Raw genomic sequence first — 20,173 nt, 5'->3', positions numbered from 1 at the left:
ATCCCTCATCATGACGATCTCTCATCTTCCCCTCAGCATCCGCACATTCTTGCCTTCAGACACCACACTCCTCGCACCCATACGTGGAATCGTATATTCCTGCACTTTCCTCTTCGCACCGTGCCTCCCTTCCCGCAAGCCATCTGAATTCACGCGCTTGCATTCCGTCCTTGAGCCAGCTATGGTTGTTGACGCGGGATAGGTTCAGCCATGGCTTGCATAGTTGCGAATGAAATGCAAGTCGCTCAACGCTCAACTCGCGCACCATCTATGCGATCATGTCGCGAGGCTCCGCCTGTTCATCGACCAGCTGTGTGACAAGTATGTGTACCTTCACAAGCTCCTTCTGGATGTCACTGGCATGAGGCGAGTGCTCGGGTAGTGCAAAGATCCGGAACGAGGAAGCGTGGGATATGATCCCGAATGCGCTTGAATGTCTCAGAGATAATGAGGAGCGGCACAGGTAGTGGTTTTGTTTTGGCGCGTCCACTGCAGGTCGGACGGATTTGAAAGTGCCCGAGTGATGACAAGGTTTTGCTTTTTCATGTCCATTTCCTTGTACTCCTGACCTTTGCGGTTTGCCATCTCACCATTCTCCATCTGCATATATGTAGCATACATAAGCTCCGCTGACCTTGTTGCAGCTTTGTGGAATTGACCGTGCGTGAAGGTTGTACGAAACGGCCGGCAGGCTCCTACGCATGGAGCTTACCTGTGTTCGGGATGTCCATCGATGCCCGGCCACCTCTGGAACGCATACAGGAGGTGAGAGGCACCGGACATTGCCCCAAAATATAACCTGAGGATATTCCGGGGATATAGGCAATATAACCGGAATCGACCGTGAATCGCCCAGAGAGGTTATATACTGCAAATCTCCCCTGTCGATCCAGATTGGCAGATGACTAATTCATCTTCAGGGGCAGGTGATGGGTGCGCATCCATCGACATGCTGAAATTTCTTCAAGTCGTATTCCCTTGTCGACCTAGCTAGCCAGATAGCAGGAACATCCATACTCTTCAATATACCGATTTTCATTCTCACATGTCCTCGGGCTGGAAACAGGCAGACACTCGCTATAAGCTCTGCCCTTGTAAACGATGCAGTACGCAAGATCCCCCACTCTACCAGCACCGCCGGACAATGTATACACACCTCGAGTGAGAAAGAGAGGATATTCACAACACCCTCTTTTCCGCGCGAAGCACAGGTACTATACCTCAAAAGCGAGGACGCAATGCATTGACACATCTGGCCATACTGCAGGCTGCGGAGGGACAATCTGATGGGTACCAGCATCAAGATGAAGCATTGACATCTGGAAAACCACCCCCTTGTATTAGCTCCGGATTATATCTAATAGTGTCTAAAAGTATCTAAAAGTATTAATAGCATCTAAAAGTGTCTAATTTCCTAATTGGGAGCAACACATTGTGAGCATTGGATTGGTTTCTAATTTTATAATATTAGCACTAATTCCATACCAAGAAGTCTTTAATTAGCAGTAGGAAATAGTAAGTACTACTGCTCTATCAGTGAGAAGGCAAAGATGTGGCACATTCTATACTATTTCAGCATATTACTCTCCTTCATATATGCCTGCACCATTATCTTGTAGCTCTTTTGCTGACTTTCTAGCTGCCTTTACAAGGGATATAGAAAGAGAGAAATATGCATTGATGCCCCAGCCACTTTGTTGGCAGCTTAGCAGCTGCCATAAGAGACCATGAAGACCTCAGTACTTTGGCCTTGCACACAAGATCATTGAAGTTGTTATTGTCAGCTAATGCCTGCTACTGGTCATTACAGGACACAACATGTAGGTTGGGCTTAGGGATGTGCTACATGCAGCTTTACAGACCTTGTCTATTAGTGCAGTGGTTAATACTGTCTTGTGCAGCACATAATCATCACCACTATTGATATTACAATTCTTAGTGCCATCCACATTGTCCATTGCCTTGTTATACAGAAGATGCTTAAACTTAGTGTTTTTCTCTAGCTATTGGGCTATAGAAAAGACAGTCATGTTGGTATATAGTGCCAGAATAATATATTTGCCTGCTATGTAGGAAATATGTGCACTAAGCATATCAAGATCATCTCTAACAATCTTGTGCTTATTTATACATAGGCATGCCATATATATACCCTTGTCCCCACCCTCCACCTCACTAGTGGCCATTTGGAAAACCCCTCTCTTTTATTGGATCTTAATTATTGATAATCATTAATGATACTAATTTGAGCTAATTATGGCTAATTATTCATAATTATGTTTTTGATCAAATTTGCAAATTAAGGTAGCATTGTCTATACTAGTAGAGTCCTATTGAATATTATACTCAATCATAGTTTTACACATTCTAAATCCAAATTATGTAAGTGCCACAATTTGTTTTTACCCTATATAAAGTATATTATTTATTTTCCATTGGTTTATTATCTTTTTAGCTGGTGTTTAAACTAAATCCTGAAAGACCTGACTTTTTGGGTATTTATTGACCTGTTTATTTGTAAGATAAAGGAAAGATAAATGTTGAATAAAATTTGAGATGTTGAGGTTGCCTATATTATGTCTACTTATTTAGATTACCAAGTTAATATATTAGACCTTGTGGCTTAGTGGCTTAGAGCATCTGTCCTAGGTGCTTGCATACATGAGGTTGTTGGTTCAACTCTGGCAAAAGACAAGTTTGTTATAAGGTATATTCTGTGTTTAGGTATTTAACTAGTGGTCTAATAGACATGACTCTATAAGAAGGCTATGAGAACTATGATGCTTGATTTATTATTATTATTCCAAAATTTCAAGCTATAATCAATCCTAATAATTTCTAATTTAGGAAAATTATGTCTAATTAGAACAGGTTTAGAGGGGGGGTAAGCTAAAAATGTCTAATCCTAATCTTTCATAATTTAGTATAGTAGGGCATTAATTATAGCTAATTAGAGCTTAATACAAGGGGGTGGTTTTCCAGATGGATGGAGCTGGGTGAGTTTTTTTATAATCAATGTGTTCCACATTCCTTATCGGACTCATTCTCATACTTAAACAGACCATGAACCTCGCTGGGATGTTACAAACAGCATACATGCATCTGATTCTGATCTAGACAGTAGCGCTGATGCTCATGGACTACAGAACCCCCCCTTCAATGAACCAGGCTCTCTCTCGGGGCTCACAGACAACAATCTCGCTTCTGACGACTCTCTCAGACCTTGCTCGCGATCGCACTCACTGGTCTCTGCTGTATCTGCCTCGGGACTAGACTTCAATCCAGATGGACTATACAATGATCCTGGGCAACCCCCCCCCCTTCTGATGATGAGGACCCCTTAGAAGTCATACAAGACATTGACAAAGACCCACTGTTTCAGACGTGGGAGAAAATCTTTGACAACTCTGTATCGGACCCTGGCTCTGTGGATCTTGACGATACTCCCCTTCCCCCCACTTTTAACAAGGATCCAGCCATTTGTAATGCCTATATTATAGCCTACCTACTTGCCGCCTGTCAATAATCCACGCAAGAGACAATCAAGTCCTATCTTGACTCCATCTACGAGTCGTTTGCCAGCTTGTGACAAAGGAAGGGTATTGAAATCCGAGGGCTTGACATGATGGCACGGACTCTTCTTATAGCTGAGCAGCGGTTACGAATCGACCCCGATCACTACATCATATACTACTTCCTCTGTGATGTCTGCTGGGCACCACATGATCCAACAACTCTTTATGAGCTTGATAGTCCTTCCTGTCCAAAACCTGAGTGCTCGGGCCTTCTATACAGCGTCAAAGTACTCACTGGCGGTAAATGCAAACGAACGCCTCTAAGGGTCCTTCCAACGGTGCCCATCATCCCAATGATTCAACAGATTTTGCTTTGGCCTGGTAAGTACCAGGAGTTTCAATACTGGAGGTTACCTAGGATCGACAAAGTCAGCGAGGTACCACCCATGGAAGCGCTGACGGACCTGCTTAATGCATATGACAATGTCCACTGGGTCTTGAGTGACATCACTGATAGTTGGGGCTGGCGTGCCATGGCGTGGGGTCTGGAACAGCGCAAGGTCAGTAGTGCTGTGTCTCAGTGGGGTGTGGACGACATGTTAGTGCAGGAGAAACGACAAAGGTTCGTATCATTACCTTGTGGTCTTCTGTTCTCCATTAACATAGACTGGTATGTCCATGCCCCACTCCCTTTGTCTGAGCTTGTTCATTCTCTTTCAGGTTCTCCCCAACGAAACGCTCGCGCGCTTACTTGACCGGCGCAATGTATGTTACCATCCTCAATAATTAAAGATCCAAGCGCTTCTTACCTCAAGAAACAATCCTCTACTATGTTATTCCTGGCCCACAAGAACCGATGTTGGAATAGCTGAACAGTATCACAGAACCGCTTGTTGAAGAGCTGCAGAAATTGTACAGAGGTGAGTGAAACATGCAATATTGTAGGGGGAGGAAGCAGAGGTCTGTGATCAATGGGTTGATCCTGCTTTTTGTAGGTGTTGCTATGCGTATTCATGGGGAATCGCCGACCAAGAACTTCCCTGTGCACGGCCAGTTATTCATCAACACTTCGGACTTACCGGCAAGCCAAAAACTTACCGGTCTTTGAATTGTCACCACAGAGGATTTTATGTGCACATTTTGCTACCAGAATTTTACCTCCTTTGTGTGCAAGGACTGCTTCAACCATGAAAGTGAGTTCTTTATTCTGTTTGATTTTGATGAAGTCTCTTTTTCTGGATTTTTTCATCATAGAATTCATCATGCGAGATGACCGCCGATTACTCAAGTATGCCTACCGATGGAAGGACAGCGGCTTGGAGGAACGTGATAATATTGAGACCCAATGAGGAGTCAGCTGGTCGACATTTGATGCTCTCCCTGGTTAGATGCCAGCCCATGATTCCCCCATGGATTTCATGCATGCGGTATTTCTTGGTCAGTCTAGCTTCTATCTCTAATCTTAATAACTTATTCAATGCTTTTGGAACCTTAAGGGGAAGTAAAACATATTATTCAACAAATCATCCGTGTTGGCGGCATGCTCACGCTTTGAAGTCGGACAAACGATCCATGGAAGAAGCTAGAGAACTTCTTGGCACATATCTGGTGGCTGGCAATGATTGGTAGAGTACCTACCAAGGTTCTTGTTCTATGGGTACATGTTGCGGAGGGTCGTTGATTTTTTCTTGTACAGATCATAGGGAGTCTCAAGGCTGACCAATGGCGCAACTTTGCAGTGGTCTTACCTATTGCACTCTACTGTGCATGGTAAGACAACGGAGAGATTCCTGATTATGACTCGCCTAAACCTAATACACAGTCCAAAGCAGGTGCCGCATTCATGAAAACTGAGAAGCTCCTCCGAGATCGTTGGAAAGTGTATCGTATACACCTTGCTCGGCAGGCTGGCAGTAATGTGGATCCCAAGACTTTTGAAGATGACAATTTGACCATGGACATGAATTACCTCCATCATTTCAAGGTGGTTCTTGATGCCTGTGCAGCCATTCATATTTGGACGGTGCAGTCGATAACTCCTGATGAGGCATGGCGTGCTCAAGGGTTTCATTCACGTGCCTGTCATGCATAGGCCCTCATGAATTGTCACCTAACACTGAATTTTCATTTGCTGACACACAGTGATCTCTTTATCTACCGTCTAGGTCTGGTCTACAAGTTTTGGCTTTTTGGGCCAGAAGCCAACAATGGTTGACTCGTGAAAGTGAACACAAACGGTCATACAGGGGGTGAGCTTGAGGGAACAATGATGCGAGCCTAGGTCAAGAACATCTTGATTCATGATCTGGTAAGTTCCTCAATTTTGTTGTTTATTTCTGAAATGCTCAGTATTCTGTTGAGGTGCGTGCAATTGACAACATCAAGAACAAGACCGAGGAGGAGAAAGTGATCATCCAAACCCTCTGCAATTACCTCATGGGAGATAAAAAGAAGCATTGCACACAGGGCTCTCTGTTGCACATGATTGCAAGCCGTGGTCATCGGGAAGGATCCAACGGTGAGTGCATTATTCTCAAACAATAGCTGCCCAGAGACCAAGGTAATCAGACCGAAGCGAACGAGCTGTGCCACCATTTGAACTTGCCAACCATTTACTAATCTAAGTTTTACAGAACATGACAAAATAGAGCTTCCTCAGCAATCAACATCTGTAGATATCAAGAGAATTCAAATTGGCAACACCAACATTTATCCAATTGTCTTCAAGTTCCTGTGCGACTTGTGGAGTGCCCAGGTCAACCTTGTGTCGAACACAAGCAACTGGCGCGCTGGCGAGCCCTTTGTTGCAACTGCCATGTGGTTGTACTTGCACACCCTTGTTAATGGGACTCATTTTGGTGCCTATACACACCAACAAGGGAAAGGAATATCATATGCATTCATGGATGATCGCCAAGCAATATGTATCCATCATATCTTCCATGTTCAACATGACCGCCAGGACAGCAATCTCCCTCCATTGGTGACCACTTTGGCCATTATCACACGGTTCATAAGTGAAAACCTTCCACAACTGCCGTGGTCCAATCAGTAAGTCCATGTGATTTGTTCCAGCATTTGAAACAGTTGACAGCCAAGTCTTGCCAGTGAAACTGACTTGGGCATTTACACATGGAACTTCAAAAGATTCTCCTAGCCAGAGGTTATAGGATTGCATCATCTGTGTGGGCATTTTGCACTAGCAGACATCCCCTTGCACCACAATAGAAGGGCATGGGTAACAATGTCTTTAGACCATGTGAGTTCTTATCAGTGTTTTTGTTAAGCCATTAGGCTTATCACGTGCGTTTGTCGCACTAAGAAGGGTTCCCTAGGCTAATCGTGATAGTGACGGCCCAATGTATAAAGACGACCGATCGTCTCCGAGCTTGGTTCAGGAATTCTTGATCACTATTGATCTTGTCCTTGAACAGATGGAGAAGGTGCTGGTTAACTAAATGTCGTTGTTCATCTGGTATAAACAAGTCTTCTCCTATGCAACAGATGACTTCGGAGGGATCCCAATGAATGACTCAATAGGCAGTGAGTCCTTGATATGTTGCGGGCAGTAGAGGATGATAAGAGCTTTGAGACGAGTCCAGTGCTTCGTCAGACTGAGTATGGTTCTATGGATCTGGCAGAGTTCACGAAGCGGGGGCTGAAGGGGCCAAACACCGGGTGCAGTGCAGAGATCGAGATGTATACAAAGTGAACGAGCTGAGGCTTCTAAGAAGCTCAGCTTGGCTATTAATACGTACAGATCCTTTAGGGCAAGCCAGACATATGGTCCGTGCTTCTAAACAATAATTGCAATCGATGATCGACGTATGTAATCCGCAGCTCTGCACCTTTTACCAAATATAGTAAGCATGATGAATGTCTGTCCACATCAGTAACCACTCAGGACCCGATCACCAAACATCATAACGGGCATACGTAATAGTTCAAGCCGAAGCTTGTGAATAAGTCAGCAGCAGGCACTACCATGTGGCGTTATCGAATTACGTGCTCAGCACGTGTTAGGACATGGTCCTAACACTACCCCCCTGTCTACACAAGTCTTCGGCGCTTAGGACGTGGTCCAGTCACAGGAGGTGGGTTGCGTGGGTTATTGACATCGTAAGTGGGGACGGAGCGAGTTGGATAACCAGCCCATAGTGCGGTGTCGATCATGTGCTCCCAAGCCTGCTTGTGATATCCGTATTCTTCCGCCACCTTGTCCATTTGCAGCCTAAGTTGGTTAGCAGCCCCATGATGCACATCGTAATCCCGTAAGAATTGATGTGTGGTGACGTCGGTTCGTGATTGGATGTGGGTGATTGAACATCCTGCGAGAAGATGCCCACTTCGTCCACATTCCCAGCAATAACGCACCTCAGGTGGAGTAGGAGATGTAGGAGGGGAGGGAGTGAAGGCCGGGGTTGCAGGCCAGATGAGTTCCGAGGCCTGTGCTCCTTTGCGCCAATCTTCCGAGGCAACAGGTACCATTGCAAGTTGGGAGGAGGGCGTGTGGAAAGGGTTAGCAGGGGCGGGGTCACTGCCGACAAGGGTCGGAGATGTGGGTGTAGTAGGGGGTGCCGGGGGCGGCATCGGAAGTGGTCGACTAACTTCGTGATCCCGGACAGCTTGCTCAGGGTCGTAGATAGGGCTGGTAGGATGCATGGGGTCGTCTTCTTCCAGGTTTGGGATGGGAGCAAGCCGATTTCCCGGGAAAGGTTCTGCGTGAGTGTGGGGGAGCGTGGCCATTGCCTGTTCTTCGATTGCTGTGGTTCTTTCGGCTGAGATGGGGTGCTGAAAAGGAACCGGGATGTTTAGTTGAAGAGGGGGAAGGGGTGGCGACGGTGCGATGAGTGGAATAGGTGTCAGAGGTGATTCTCTTAGCACCGGGAGGGAGATGACAAGAGACATGGCAGGGGGGCATGCCGTGTTCCCAGAGGTTCCCGGGGCGTCGATGATTTGCTGCAGCTCGTAGAGAAGTTCCTCCAGTCGCAGTAAATGATACCCATCTTCCTCCACTACGTCCGTCCTAGTCATGTACCACGGTCTCATATTGTCCGATGGGTTGGCTCCTTCTGACCAGTAGGCGGCTACGTGCTGTTCTCCTCGCCTATTTGTAGGGAAAAGCCGTTCTGGTAGCGTTCCGCCCAGCATGTATTCTTCTATAACTAGCCTTTCTCTCCCAAATCCCGTGATTCGGAACCATCGGATCATGTTTCGTTGGAAAGGGATTCGTTTTAGTGTGTCAATCCACTCGGTTGGAGAGTGACGAAGGAGGAGGTTCATACTGAGGGAGCTGTACCCGTTAGGGCAGTAACTGATCATGTCGCTCCTAAGGGCTGGGAGGTTTAGCAGCCTCTTGTTTCTATAGTTGGTAACAGCTACGTTCGAGAGCAGGGTCATCTGATGCCTGTCCAGCGGTCCCTGGTGCACCTGATACGCACAAGTCATCACGATCTGCTGTAAATAGAAAAAGAAGTTCGTTGGATCATCTAGCCCATTCTGTTCTAGCATGATTGGAGCTTTGTCGTTGGTGAATGTGATGTAGTAGAGTGCCCCTATGAGGTTGGGGTTTAGATAATGAGTTAGATCGTAGAGGGGGGAGGGGTAGATGGGAATGAGTGTGCGTGGAGTGGTGTTGAACAGAGCGAACACTTGTGCCGCGCTTGGCGTGTGGGGGTTAAGGATATGACTCGGAAGGTCGGGGATGCCTATTTTGAGTTGTGGATCGTCCACTGTGATGCCTTGATTGTGATCCACGGAGGCAAGGGAGTCGTAAGAGTCGGTAAAGGTGACCGAGACGGGACGTAGGATGAAGGAAGGGGATGTGGAATGGGGGTAAGTGGCGGAAGAGGCAGTGTGATGGAAGTCGGACATGATGTAACAGGGAGATTCAAGGAAGTGGAATTTGCGAACGGCCAAGGACATTTATTTAGGGAGTTGGAGGAAGGTTTTCGTTGTCGATGGTCCGTACTTATATGAGATCGCTGGCAATGATGCAGGATCCTTGACAGATAGCTCCTATGAGAATGATGGCGAAAGAGATAGCTAGAAAGGTGGCGGTAGCGACAGAGGTGTATATGGCGACCTCTGCTAGTGTAGGGTTCAACACGGGGGTCATAGTCGTTTGCCTGACCATGCTAAACCTCGATTCGTCTGTTTTTGTAGCTCTTGATAAGCTTGTATGTGCCAATTAGCGCTGTTTGATTGCTGGTGCTGCGGCACAGATCTAGACACGCCTAAATTGGGCTTCTTCGATTGAGTTCCTCGATCGTTGATCGTTAATTTCTTTTTTCTTGACTGCGGAGGTACCGATCGCTTCTTTAGCTGTGTCATCCGTATGTTGATTGCTTCCATGATCTGGGGAATTTCCAATTGTGTGGATAGAAGTCTTCATCCGATTGGATGCTTCTGAAGCTTCTTTTTGATCTGATCTTCTTCGGCGACTCTATTGTACTCCAGTTCGATTGTTAAGGCTAAGATTGAAGCTTCCATTCCTCTGACTGCAGAGGGGTGCCTGTGGTAGAATTCCATGATGGCTTCCTTGGCATTGATGACGTTCGCCGCCGATTCCCAAGAGTTATCTGATTCAGGATAGCCCTTCCATTTGATCAGGTACTATAGGGTCTTCCATTGGCCAAAACGTCAGGCTCCGATGATCTTCTTAACTTCAAATTCTTCTTGCCCCTTGATTAGGTCCAGGGCTGGTTTCGGGTAGTTGGGCCCATATACTATATTCTCCTTGTAGGGCGTGAGTCGACTAGCGTGGAAGATGTCGTGAATGCGCTGCCAGCTGTTGGGCAGTTTCAGCCTGAAATTGACTGTTCCAATAGTGTCAATGATCTCGAACAGCCCAAATCATTTGGGTCTTAGTTTCTCTGAGGGGTGGTCCGTGTGGATGTGCTTTCCATCTAACCATACTTGGTCTCCTTTCTTGAAGGGCGGTAATTCCGTTCCAAAACGGTCGTGTTGTATCCTCATAGCTTCGGCTGCGATTTCGAGGCTGGCTTGTGCTTCCTTCCTAGCACATTGCAGAGCATCGAGTCGCGCGTCGGCAGTGGGTACGTTTGTGTTTCCTATAATGGCTGGATATGCTCTTGGTTGGTATCCATGTAGCAGTTCGAATGGTAACTTCTTCGTGGCTGAATGCTGATGTACATTGTGGGCATATTCTACGTAAGGAATCAGATCGGCCCAGTTGTCCTGTGATGAGTTGCAAAATGCTCTGAGGTATTGCTCCAGTTCTTGGTTCATTTGTTCGGTGGCGCCATCTGTCTGTGGGTGATATGCCATGCTGAGCGCCGACTTGATTCCTAGTTCCTTGAGTAGTGCTTGCGCTACTTTTGACGCGAATTGTGTTCCTCTGTCCGATATAATTTTATCGGGCAGTCCGTATCTTCTCCAGGTGTGGTCTAGTAGTAGTTGGGCTGTTCCGTCTGAGTCGATGCTTTTCAGACATGGTGTGATTATCGCTGCCTTTGTAAATCTGTCGGTTACCATGTGGAGTGAGTCAAATCCTTTTGACTGGGGTAAATCTGTAATAAAGTCCATAGTGATCGTTCCGAAGGGTCGGTCTGGAATCTCTGTTGGTTGGAGGGGAACCATTGTCGGGTGTGTATCATTCTTTGTAGATTGGCAGGTTGCGCATCCTTCCACATATTGGTGGACTGTGTTTGATTTTCCTGGCCAAGTAAATTCTTGTCCTACTGAGGCTAGCATTCCTCTTTGTCCTGGATGTCCTGCGGCTAGATTGTCGTGATTCATCTTGATTATTTCTCAACGAAGTTGTTCATCTTGGGGAACATAGATTTTTCCTCTGTATAGAACAAGTCCTTCTTTGTCATTCCATTCCTGTAGGCCTTTCTTCATGCTGCGAGGGCCTAGTTCCTTGATTTTGGCTAGAGTTTCGATTAGCCATTTGTCTTTCTGGTTTGCCTCTATAATTCATTTCTTGAGGTCTTCGTCAATAATTGTGACACCTCCTCGTCCTGTGGCTCTAATATGCCATATCCTGTGGGGGTCTAGTTCTCCTTCTGTGGTAATTTCGTTGATGTCTGCGAAAGGTCTCTGCCCTGTTTCTTTTGCTTGATTGAAAAGTTTGGGTTCCAAGAGTGTTTCGCCTGAATTGTCAAATTCCACCCCCTCTTTATGGTCTGGACGCCATGACAGACCGTCGGATTTATTGGTGACTCCCGCCTTGTGTGTTAATTTATAGTCGAAATGTGAGAGGAATAATGACCATCTTGCTTGCCGACGGTTCAACTTTTGACTTGATCTGAACCATTCTAGGTTCTTGTGGTCCGTCCAGACATCTACTGGGTTCTCGGCGCCCTCCAAGTAATGTCGTCAAGCTTCGAAGGCTCAAACAACCGCTAGCAACTCTTTGTCGTATATAGGATAGTTGCGTTCTGTGGGTGAGAGCGATTTGGAAATGTAGGCACAGGGGTGCCATTTTCCATCTGGGGCGACTTGTGATAATACTGCTCCTGTGGCGAAATCCAATGCATCGCATTCGATGCGGAAGGGATTCCTAGTTTCTGGCATGACAAGCACTGGGGACGATATGAATGTCTTCTTGAGTGCTTGAAATGCTTTTTCGCATGCTGGCGTCCAATCCCAGCTGTGTTCCTTCTGTGTTAATTCAAATAGCGGCCTAGCTATTTTCGAGTAATCCTTGATAAATCTGCAATAAAAGTTGCAGAATCCTAAAAATAATTGGACCTCCTTGACTTTAGTTGGAGTCGGCCACTCCATGATTCCGGCTACTTTGATTGGGTCCATTTCCAGGTGTCCATGGGATATGACGTATCCCAAATAGTCGATTTTCTTTTTGTGAAAATGACACTTCGAGGGTTGCAGGTATAAGTCATTGTCCTGTAATATCTGTAAAACCTGCTGCATTGTCTTGATGTGTTTGTCCATAGTCTTTGAGAACACCAGAATGTCGTCCATGTAGATGGCTACCTTTCCTCCATAGATAAGGTCCTTGAAAAGCGAGTTCATCATAGTTTAAAACGTCGCCGGCGAGTTGGTGAGTCCGAAATACATCACCAGAGGTTCGTACTGTTATGATCACGTTCTATCGGGCCTACACGGCGGTCTATTCCGATACGATCATCACAAATATCACGCGGCCTCACAGGTTGAGGCGTACACCAAGGTACAGATATTAACCTTGGTCATCCACTCCCAACGGATCACCTTATCGTTGGTCGAGTATCACGGGCCTATTGTATTAGCGGGCATGGAACGCCGCCTTATAAATTACTCACACCTAGGGAAGAACCTCCTACTCTTGGGGTTACCGACGAGCAGTCGTAACACTAGAATAGACTCTTCTGCCCCTACCTTGCTCGCACTAGCTTGCTGCCACACCCTCTCTCATAACCTTGCTCAGTGGGGATATAGACCCCCATTGAGAAAGCGTTACTGCACACACTCTGGAGCAAGACCTAGGCCAGGAATATCCACCCGGCACTAGACGTATCAATAACCAACTCCGTCACAACAATCGCCCTATCCGGCGCGAAGGGGACTTCTGGGTCTACGAAGACAATAACGGAACTGCCCCTCCGAATTACGATAACTGCTCATACCGAAACGGGCGTTATTACTTCACCCTTGAAGACGGAACAGAAGAAGAGGATATTTGGAACGAAACAGAAGCTCAGTGGGAACTAGCCCCACAATACAGGGAACCGGCGCCGGTAATCCCCGAAGACTCGGAGCAAGAGGAAACAACCTCGGAATCAGACTCCGACTCACCAGACCAAACACCGATCAACACCCGAAACGAACCACTCGCCAAAATGTCGGGACAAGCTTCGACTTCTACAAACACCCCTTCCGCGACAGTACAACCCGGAAGAGGAAAAGTCAAACTCCCAGACAACTACACAGGCGACCGCATTGAATCCCAGAAATTCATGCTCCAATGCCTCCTTCTTTTCGCAGCAGAATCCGATCGGTACAAGACCGATCAAGACAAAATATCCCTTGTGCTCTCATGCATGAGATATGGCACGGCAGGAGCTTGGGCGGAGAACTTTCTCCTAAAATCAGTAGGAGCGGACCCCCCCACCGATCTAGGCACCTGGAAGGACTTCCTAGCAAAGTTCAAGCTACAGTTTAGGGAGACGGGCAAGACCGACAAAGCGCGAAGCGCACTTATGGCCTTCTCCCAAGGACGAATGACGGTTGATGAATACTCCAACCAATTCATTCTCATTGCCGCCGATGCCGACATCTCCGAAAAAGAGCAGGTCCCTTACTTCCAACGCGGACTAGACCCGCGCGTCATGGACAAAATATATGACAAGGAAGTTCAGCCCAAGGATACCATTCAGGACTGGATCAATACAGCCTGCGAAATAGATGGACGGCTGCGGGCCAGAACAGCTCAAAAAGCCATCCTCGCCAACTCCACCTCCTTTCGAAGCGATTATCTGAGTCGTTTCCATAACCAAATCTCTCCCCGCTACAACTCCACAAACGCCCCTCGTAGAATGAACAACCAAGTCGTTGACATGGACATTGACGCGACACGCAAGCGCAATGCCCTTAGCCAAAAACGGAAACATGACGGCAAGCCTCCTGGCGCCTGTTACCATTGTGGAAAAACAGGACACTGGAATGCTGACTGCCCGTCACTACGCAGAGGCGTTCGACCGATTCGAGGAAACTCGAAGAAACGCATGGGTACAACAGGGAGAGGAAACCGCGCGGTTGATTTGGAAGGAGAAGACGACGCACCCGCTATGGGAGACCAAGCGGGAATATATCGAGGAATGGAGACAGAGGATGTTCATCGCAACAACCAGCGGGTACCACAACCTGGTCCTTCGATGGAACGTCCTCACTCTACCCCATCCGGACGACCCCAGACGAACCATGGGCAGCGCGCTATGCTACCTAACGGACGACGGGGAGACGGAAGCGTCAGTCATTCTGCTCGAATCGGAGCAGTGCTCGGAGAATTAGGAGAAGATGAAGCCAGAGAAGTAATCTTGGGACACGCGGAGCGTTTTTCCTGACCTCTCCCTCACCAGCGAAGGAGAGAGGTCAAGGACGACCCGAGTTTGATGCCCGCACTTGTATTCGTATTGGAGCAATGAACGACCGTATCATCACCCCCATACGTCTGAACGTGAAAGTATCAAACAGGAGTCAAAACGCTGGAGCAAAGGCAACCATCGACTCGGCATGCGAAGGGGTTATAGTAAATGAAACTTGGGTCAAAAGACATCGTTTCCCCACCTACACACTCAACAACCCCATTCGCGTCCGGAATGTCGATGACACCATCAATAAAGCAGGTCTTATCCGATCCGCCTTGGATGTGAACCTCACCATTCGGGACATCCGTGGACGAACGCATACCGAGCGCGTCCAGATGTTTATCTCCAATCTAGGGAAAGACGACCTTATCCTAGGAACAGATTGGCTGAAATACCACGATCCCTCTATCGAGTGGAGGCGACGTGAAGTGCACTTCGATCGGTGCCCCCAGAAATGCCAGCAACCACATGGGTTCACTAGGGCAAGGGAAGAACCGCCATACAGCAGGCGGTTATCAGACGTGGAACCACGGCACAAACCACGCATTAACGAGCGCGAAAAACAGCGCCTAGAACATCTCCGAAGACTATCGGAAGATGTAGGACTCCGCGACCATAGCGGAACATTTGGTGTCCAACTACGAGCATACCTCAAAAGGAAATGGCTCCTAAAAGACATAAGGAAATACGCAGAAGAGAAACGAAAGGCTCAAGACAAGCCATCTCTTTCACCAAACGAGGGAGAACCTGATCTCCCAGACAAACCCTCAGGAAAACAGGCCACCTGGGACCCAGTTATTCGGAAACTGGCCCCCGAACCGTCAGGATTTGCCAGCTTCGACCAAGACCTGGAAGACGAAATTATCGTCACCAATCTAAAGGAAAGAGTTCCCAAGGCGCATCACGAATTTTTGGACATCTTTAGCGAACGAAAGTCGCAGCGACTCCCAGAACACACCTACTGGGATCATGCCATTGACTTAAAACCGACCTTCAAACCTCAAGTGCCCAAAATCTACGCCCTGAGCCCGGAAAAACACGACGAATTAGGAAAATTCATCAAGGAACATCTGGAAAGAGGAACTATCCGTCGATCCACCTCGCAAACAGCAGCCCCATTTTTCTTCATAGGAAAAAAAGATGGAAAACTACGCCCGGTACAGGACTATCGCCACTTGAATTCGCACACCATCCCGAATGTGTGCCCCCTTCCACTAATCCAAGAACTACTGGACGTGATAAAAGGGGCCGTCATTTTTAGCAAATTGGATGTGCGATGGGGATACAACAATATACGCATCAAAGAGGGAGATGAGTGGAAGGCGAGCTTCATCACTCCGTTAGGTTCTTACGAACCTACGGTGATGTTTTTCGGCCTAACCAACTCACCAGCCACCTTCCAAGCTATGATGAACATGATCTTCAGGGAGCTCATCACAGCCCGGAAGATAACCGTATATATGGACGACATCCTCGTTTTCTCCAAAACCATGGCGGAACATGTCAAAATCCTAAACCAGGTTTTCCAAATCTTACGCGACAACGATCTATATTTGAAACCCGAAAAATGTGAGTTTTACAAGGAAAAACTCCAATATCTGGGATACACAATTTCAAAAGACCATGTCGCCATGGAGGACTCAAAGGTGGACACGATAAAAGATTGGCCAATCCCACGCACAGTCCGCGACATCCGCTCCTTCCTGGGCCTAGGGAATTTCTACAGGCGCTTTATTGACAAGTTCTCACTCATCGCGCGCCCCCTACATGACCTCACCAAAAAGGACGAGAAATGGAACTGGACTGCAAAATGCCAAGAAGCCTTCGAACGGTTAAATAAAGCCTTTATCAGTAAACCCGTCTTGAACTATCCAGATCCCATGCACCCATATCGATTAGTAACGGACGCATCACTAATCGCCTATGGAGCTACCCTTCTACAAGAAGGAAAAGATGGCGACTGGCACCCAGTCGCTTTCCTCTCTGGATCGTTTTCACCAGCAGAGCGGAATTACGATGTTCACGACCGGGAACTCTTGGCTATAATAAAAGCATTGGAACACTGGAATCACTACCTCAAAGGCGCACGACACCCCTTCGAGATTTGGACAGATCATAAAAACCTGGAACATTTCCAAACGGCGCGAGACCTATCACGACGACACGCCCGTTGGAGCCTTTATTTGAGCAGATTCGACTTTACACTCAGCTATAAAGCAGGATCAACAAATCACTCCGATGCTCTGTCCAGGCGTCCAGACCTAAGTGAGGGGGTAGAATCTGACAACAAATCTCAAATTTTACTCCCGGCCAAGCTTTTCAACAAATCCGACGAAACATTGGTAGAACCATCCCCGACACGGCATATAAAGTCCACGGAAATCGCCTCCTCAAACCTCATTGCCCTCATCCGACACTCGAAATCGGAACATGATGCCTTAACGAGGGTAGCCCTCGCAAAGCTCTTACGAGTAGGACCACAAGGGATGAGAGGATTATTGGGACATTGGACATATGAAGACGGAATCACCAGACGCAACGGCCACATATGCGTCCCCAAAGACGACGTTATCCGAAGACTCATCGTCAAAACACATCATGACGCACCCGCGGTAGGACACCCGGGTAGAGCAAAAACATTGGAAATGGTGCAACGACACTACTGGTGGCAAAACATGACTAAATTCATCCACGAATATGTGGATGGATGTGCCATATGCCAGTCTACGAAGAACTTGACACACAAGACACACCCACCTATCCACCCTCTGGAAACCACCAACGTTCCTTGGCGATTCATCTCGACAGATTTCGTCACGGACCTACCCGAAAGCAAAGGTTTCGACTCAATTAACGTGGTAGTGGATCAAGGTCTGTCAAAAGGCATAGTCATCACCCCATGCAAGAAAACGATCACGGCAGAAGAAACAACCGTGCTTTTCCAAAATAACGTTTTCAATCGACATGGACTGCCGACCAAAATAGTGTCCGATTGGGGCCCTCAATTTGCGGCCAAATTCACCCGAGAACTCTGGAAACGGCTAGGAATCACCGCCGCTCTCAGCACGGCGTATCATCCCCAAACAGATGGAGAAACGGAACGGGTAAACCAGGAGATCGAACAATTCCTGAGAACGTTCTGCAACTACCATCAGGACAATTGGGTAGACCTTTTGCCGTTCGCCGAATTCTCACATAACACACGGAAACACTCGGCCACCGGGAAATCTCCTTTCGAAGTGCTATACGGTTTCAACCCCCCCTATTCAGCTGACACGGCGCTGGAGACAAAGGTACCTGCGGTAGCTGAACGCATTAGGACGATCACAGAAGTTCAGGAAGAAGCCGCTGCTAGCTTACAAATAGCCAGCAATTACGCCAAAGACCGGGATCTTCACAGGAAACTTCCCCAATGGGAGGAAGGAGACCAAGTATGGTTAGAAGGAACCCATATTCGAACAACCCATCCTAAGTTCAAGCTCGCCCCTAGGCGATATGGCCCCTTCAAGATACTGGGAAAAGTAGGAACCCTGGCGTACAAACTCCAAATCCCTCCGCAGTGGAAAATTCACCCGGTGTTCCACGCCGCAGTACTCACTAAATATAGAGAAACCGAAGCCCACGGAGAAAACTTCGCGCGACCAATACCGGAGGTATTGAATGATGAAGAACATTACGAAGTAGAAATGATCGTGGATTCAAAACGACAAGGACGGGGAACCAAATACTTGGTCAAATGGATGGGATATCCCGAAGCAGACAACACCTGGGAGCCCTACGCTCTCCTAAAGGGAACGGCGGAAGAAGCCATGAAAGATTTCCATGACCAATATCCCGACAAACCCCGTCCGGGAACAGCCTGAGAGGAGAAACAAAGGTTATAAAAGGAGCAACAAGAGGACTCCAACAAAACATCCTCTCACCTTTTTCCCCTCTCAAACACATCCCCCTTTCGAATGCTCCTCCACGACGACCACGATGCTTCGTCTCCATCCAGAAACTCCTCCCCCGATGTCGTCCTTATGGTCGCCAATCCAGATGTCGAACGAGTGGAAAGAGGAACAAGTCCTCACCGACCAGATGCTGGACGAATTGATAGAGGAACAAGTCCTCAACAACCAAGAGCTACCGGCGTCCTCACCCCTCATCTCAACAACTTCTCCGACGACGACGCCGAAGACTATGGCAAGTTCAAGGAAAGGGAAAGAACCCGAAGACCCTCACCGGAGAGGGCCTCACGAGATGCACCACGGCATGAAAACTCTGATGACCGAAACCAGTCGAGCCTTGGCCAATTACCAGTGGGAGTTCCACCTCCTAGTGAAGGCACGCCAAATAGTGGAGTTGCAGGTCCCTCGGGATTTCGAGCAAGAACGACAGCTCAACTCCCAAGCCATGGAGAAGCTGAACCAATACCAGTTCTATCAGAAACTGCACCTCCACCAGTACCAACTAGTGGACCGATTCCCAGCTCCATGGGAGGACCTACCCCTCGTGCAGATCCTCACGCCGGAGAACTGGAGCGACACGCGGACGCGCTCCTCCAGCGGAACACCATCTCCGCGGTAATACAAATGGCCACAGCCATGGCCCTCCAAAGACTCGCTAACTTCTCAGCAGGACAACCCGGGAATGAACATAGCGACGTACCTCGACGACTGGCTAGTGCCAGTCTCCAGATCAGAGCGCTCGCCCTCCAAACCGACCCAGACACAGCCTCCTGGTACGCCCACAATGACGGGCGACCCCGAGCCCTCCTCATCCACCCTGACGAGTTCTCCCAATACGTCAACCGAGAGCTCCTTCCAGCTCTCCTCTTCGGAGGGGAACTGGGGAACGTCCAACCAAGCAGAACCGACCCTTTCCGGGTTGTCACTTGGAACGTACCACGTCCCGGAGAACACACCACGCCTGTACCAAATCCAAGGAGGGTTCCGCGCACGGTCGTGGAGCACCCTCCACCGAGACAACGAGAGGTTTCTACAGCGCATAGCCATACCGCGACTCCCCCCTCTCACCGGATACGAGGTTTTCCCTATCCCAAGGAAATACCGACGAGGAGGAACCGCCCGTCTATCGAAGAAACGAGGGAAGGCGGAGTCGGGGAAGCCAGACAACCCTCGGACGCGGAACAACTGCTGGCCGGAGTGTTCGACACCGGCCTAGATCGCCTCCTCCTAGTGCTCGACTTCGTACGCACGAAAGAGAGGATAACCGAAGTAGCCGCAGAACTCGCCGCACTGATTCGGAGGCTCGAAGAAATAGCTCGTGGACTAGATCCGAGCTCGATGCATGGGATGCTCTAGACGATCCCGGAAATTACGACGAAGCGGACCCCTACTATCGACCTGACGAAGGGGGCGGGGATTATCAAGGACCCTCCGATTATTAAACAAACTAATAACAGGGCACAAGGAGAAGAAAGGGGGTAAGGAAGTTGAGGAACTCCTTTCCCTCACAAATCACATCCGAAACGATGTAAAACTATCCATCGTCCGCAACGACGTAAAACTAGGATCGTCCCTCAAGACGTTAAACTGTACGACCTCGTCCGAAAGAGACGTTAAACTACCCCGCGTCCGGAATGACGTCTAAACTATCGGA

At 48.1% G+C, this 20,173-nt stretch overlaps 8 protein-coding genes across 8 annotated transcripts; 7 read left to right on the top strand and 1 right to left on the bottom strand.

Moving 5' to 3' along the window:
• Window positions 1–3,622: 3,622 nt before the first annotated feature.
• HETIRDRAFT_327085 (uncharacterized protein) lies at window positions 3,623–4,301 on the top strand (the record flags this gene model as incomplete). Its single annotated transcript, XM_009552430.1, has 2 exons — window positions 3,623–4,141; window positions 4,236–4,301. The coding sequence occupies 2 exons, from the start codon at window positions 3,623–3,625 to the stop codon at window positions 4,299–4,301; spliced, it is 585 nt and encodes a 194-aa protein (XP_009550725.1).
• A 343-nt stretch (window positions 4,302–4,644) lies between these two features.
• On the top strand, window positions 4,645–4,864 carry HETIRDRAFT_421338 (uncharacterized protein; the record flags this gene model as incomplete). Its single annotated transcript, XM_009552429.1, has 2 exons — window positions 4,645–4,708; window positions 4,770–4,864. The coding sequence occupies 2 exons, from the start codon at window positions 4,645–4,647 to the stop codon at window positions 4,862–4,864; spliced, it is 159 nt and encodes a 52-aa protein (XP_009550724.1).
• Window positions 4,865–4,924: 60 nt separating this feature from the next.
• Window positions 4,925–5,737, top strand: HETIRDRAFT_421337 (uncharacterized protein; the record flags this gene model as incomplete). The annotated part of the gene is made up of 4 exons (XM_009552428.1): window positions 4,925–4,942; window positions 5,095–5,157; window positions 5,302–5,538; window positions 5,681–5,737. 4 exons carry the CDS (start codon window positions 4,925–4,927, stop codon window positions 5,735–5,737), a joined length of 375 nt encoding a protein of 124 aa, XP_009550723.1.
• A 214-nt stretch (window positions 5,738–5,951) lies between these two features.
• On the top strand, window positions 5,952–6,685 carry HETIRDRAFT_327229 (uncharacterized protein; the record flags this gene model as incomplete). Its single annotated transcript, XM_009552427.1, has 3 exons — window positions 5,952–6,033; window positions 6,149–6,566; window positions 6,610–6,685. The coding sequence occupies 3 exons, from the start codon at window positions 5,952–5,954 to the stop codon at window positions 6,683–6,685; spliced, it is 576 nt and encodes a 191-aa protein (XP_009550722.1).
• An 880-nt stretch (window positions 6,686–7,565) lies between these two features.
• Window positions 7,566–9,440, bottom strand: HETIRDRAFT_327052 (uncharacterized protein; the record flags this gene model as incomplete). The annotated part of the gene is made up of 1 exon (XM_009552426.1): window positions 7,566–9,440. One exon carries the CDS (start codon window positions 9,438–9,440, stop codon window positions 7,566–7,568), a length of 1,875 nt encoding a protein of 624 aa, XP_009550721.1.
• A 3,881-nt stretch (window positions 9,441–13,321) lies between these two features.
• HETIRDRAFT_326572 (uncharacterized protein) lies at window positions 13,322–14,545 on the top strand (the record flags this gene model as incomplete). Its single annotated transcript, XM_009552425.1, has 1 exon — window positions 13,322–14,545. The coding sequence occupies one exon, from the start codon at window positions 13,322–13,324 to the stop codon at window positions 14,543–14,545; it is 1,224 nt and encodes a 407-aa protein (XP_009550720.1).
• A 77-nt stretch (window positions 14,546–14,622) lies between these two features.
• HETIRDRAFT_52338 (uncharacterized protein) lies at window positions 14,623–14,988 on the top strand (the record flags this gene model as incomplete). Its single annotated transcript, XM_009552202.1, has 1 exon — window positions 14,623–14,988. A coding segment is annotated over one exon (366 nt), but the record flags the coding sequence as incomplete, so codon positions are not given.
• Window positions 14,989–18,525: 3,537 nt separating this feature from the next.
• HETIRDRAFT_174182 (uncharacterized protein) lies at window positions 18,526–19,875 on the top strand (the record flags this gene model as incomplete). Its single annotated transcript, XM_009552424.1, has 1 exon — window positions 18,526–19,875. One exon carries the CDS (start codon window positions 18,526–18,528, stop codon window positions 19,873–19,875), a length of 1,350 nt encoding a protein of 449 aa, XP_009550719.1.
• Window positions 19,876–20,173: the final 298 nt, after the last annotated feature.

The sequence above is a fragment of the Heterobasidion irregulare genome (genome assembly GCF_000320585.1).
Source record: "Heterobasidion irregulare TC 32-1 unplaced genomic scaffold scaffold_10, whole genome shotgun sequence".
Taxonomy (NCBI): Eukaryota; Fungi; Basidiomycota; class Agaricomycetes; order Russulales; family Bondarzewiaceae; genus Heterobasidion; species Heterobasidion irregulare.
Note: the sequence above shows the minus strand (reverse complement) of the source record. Positions and strands in the feature narration are given on the sequence as shown.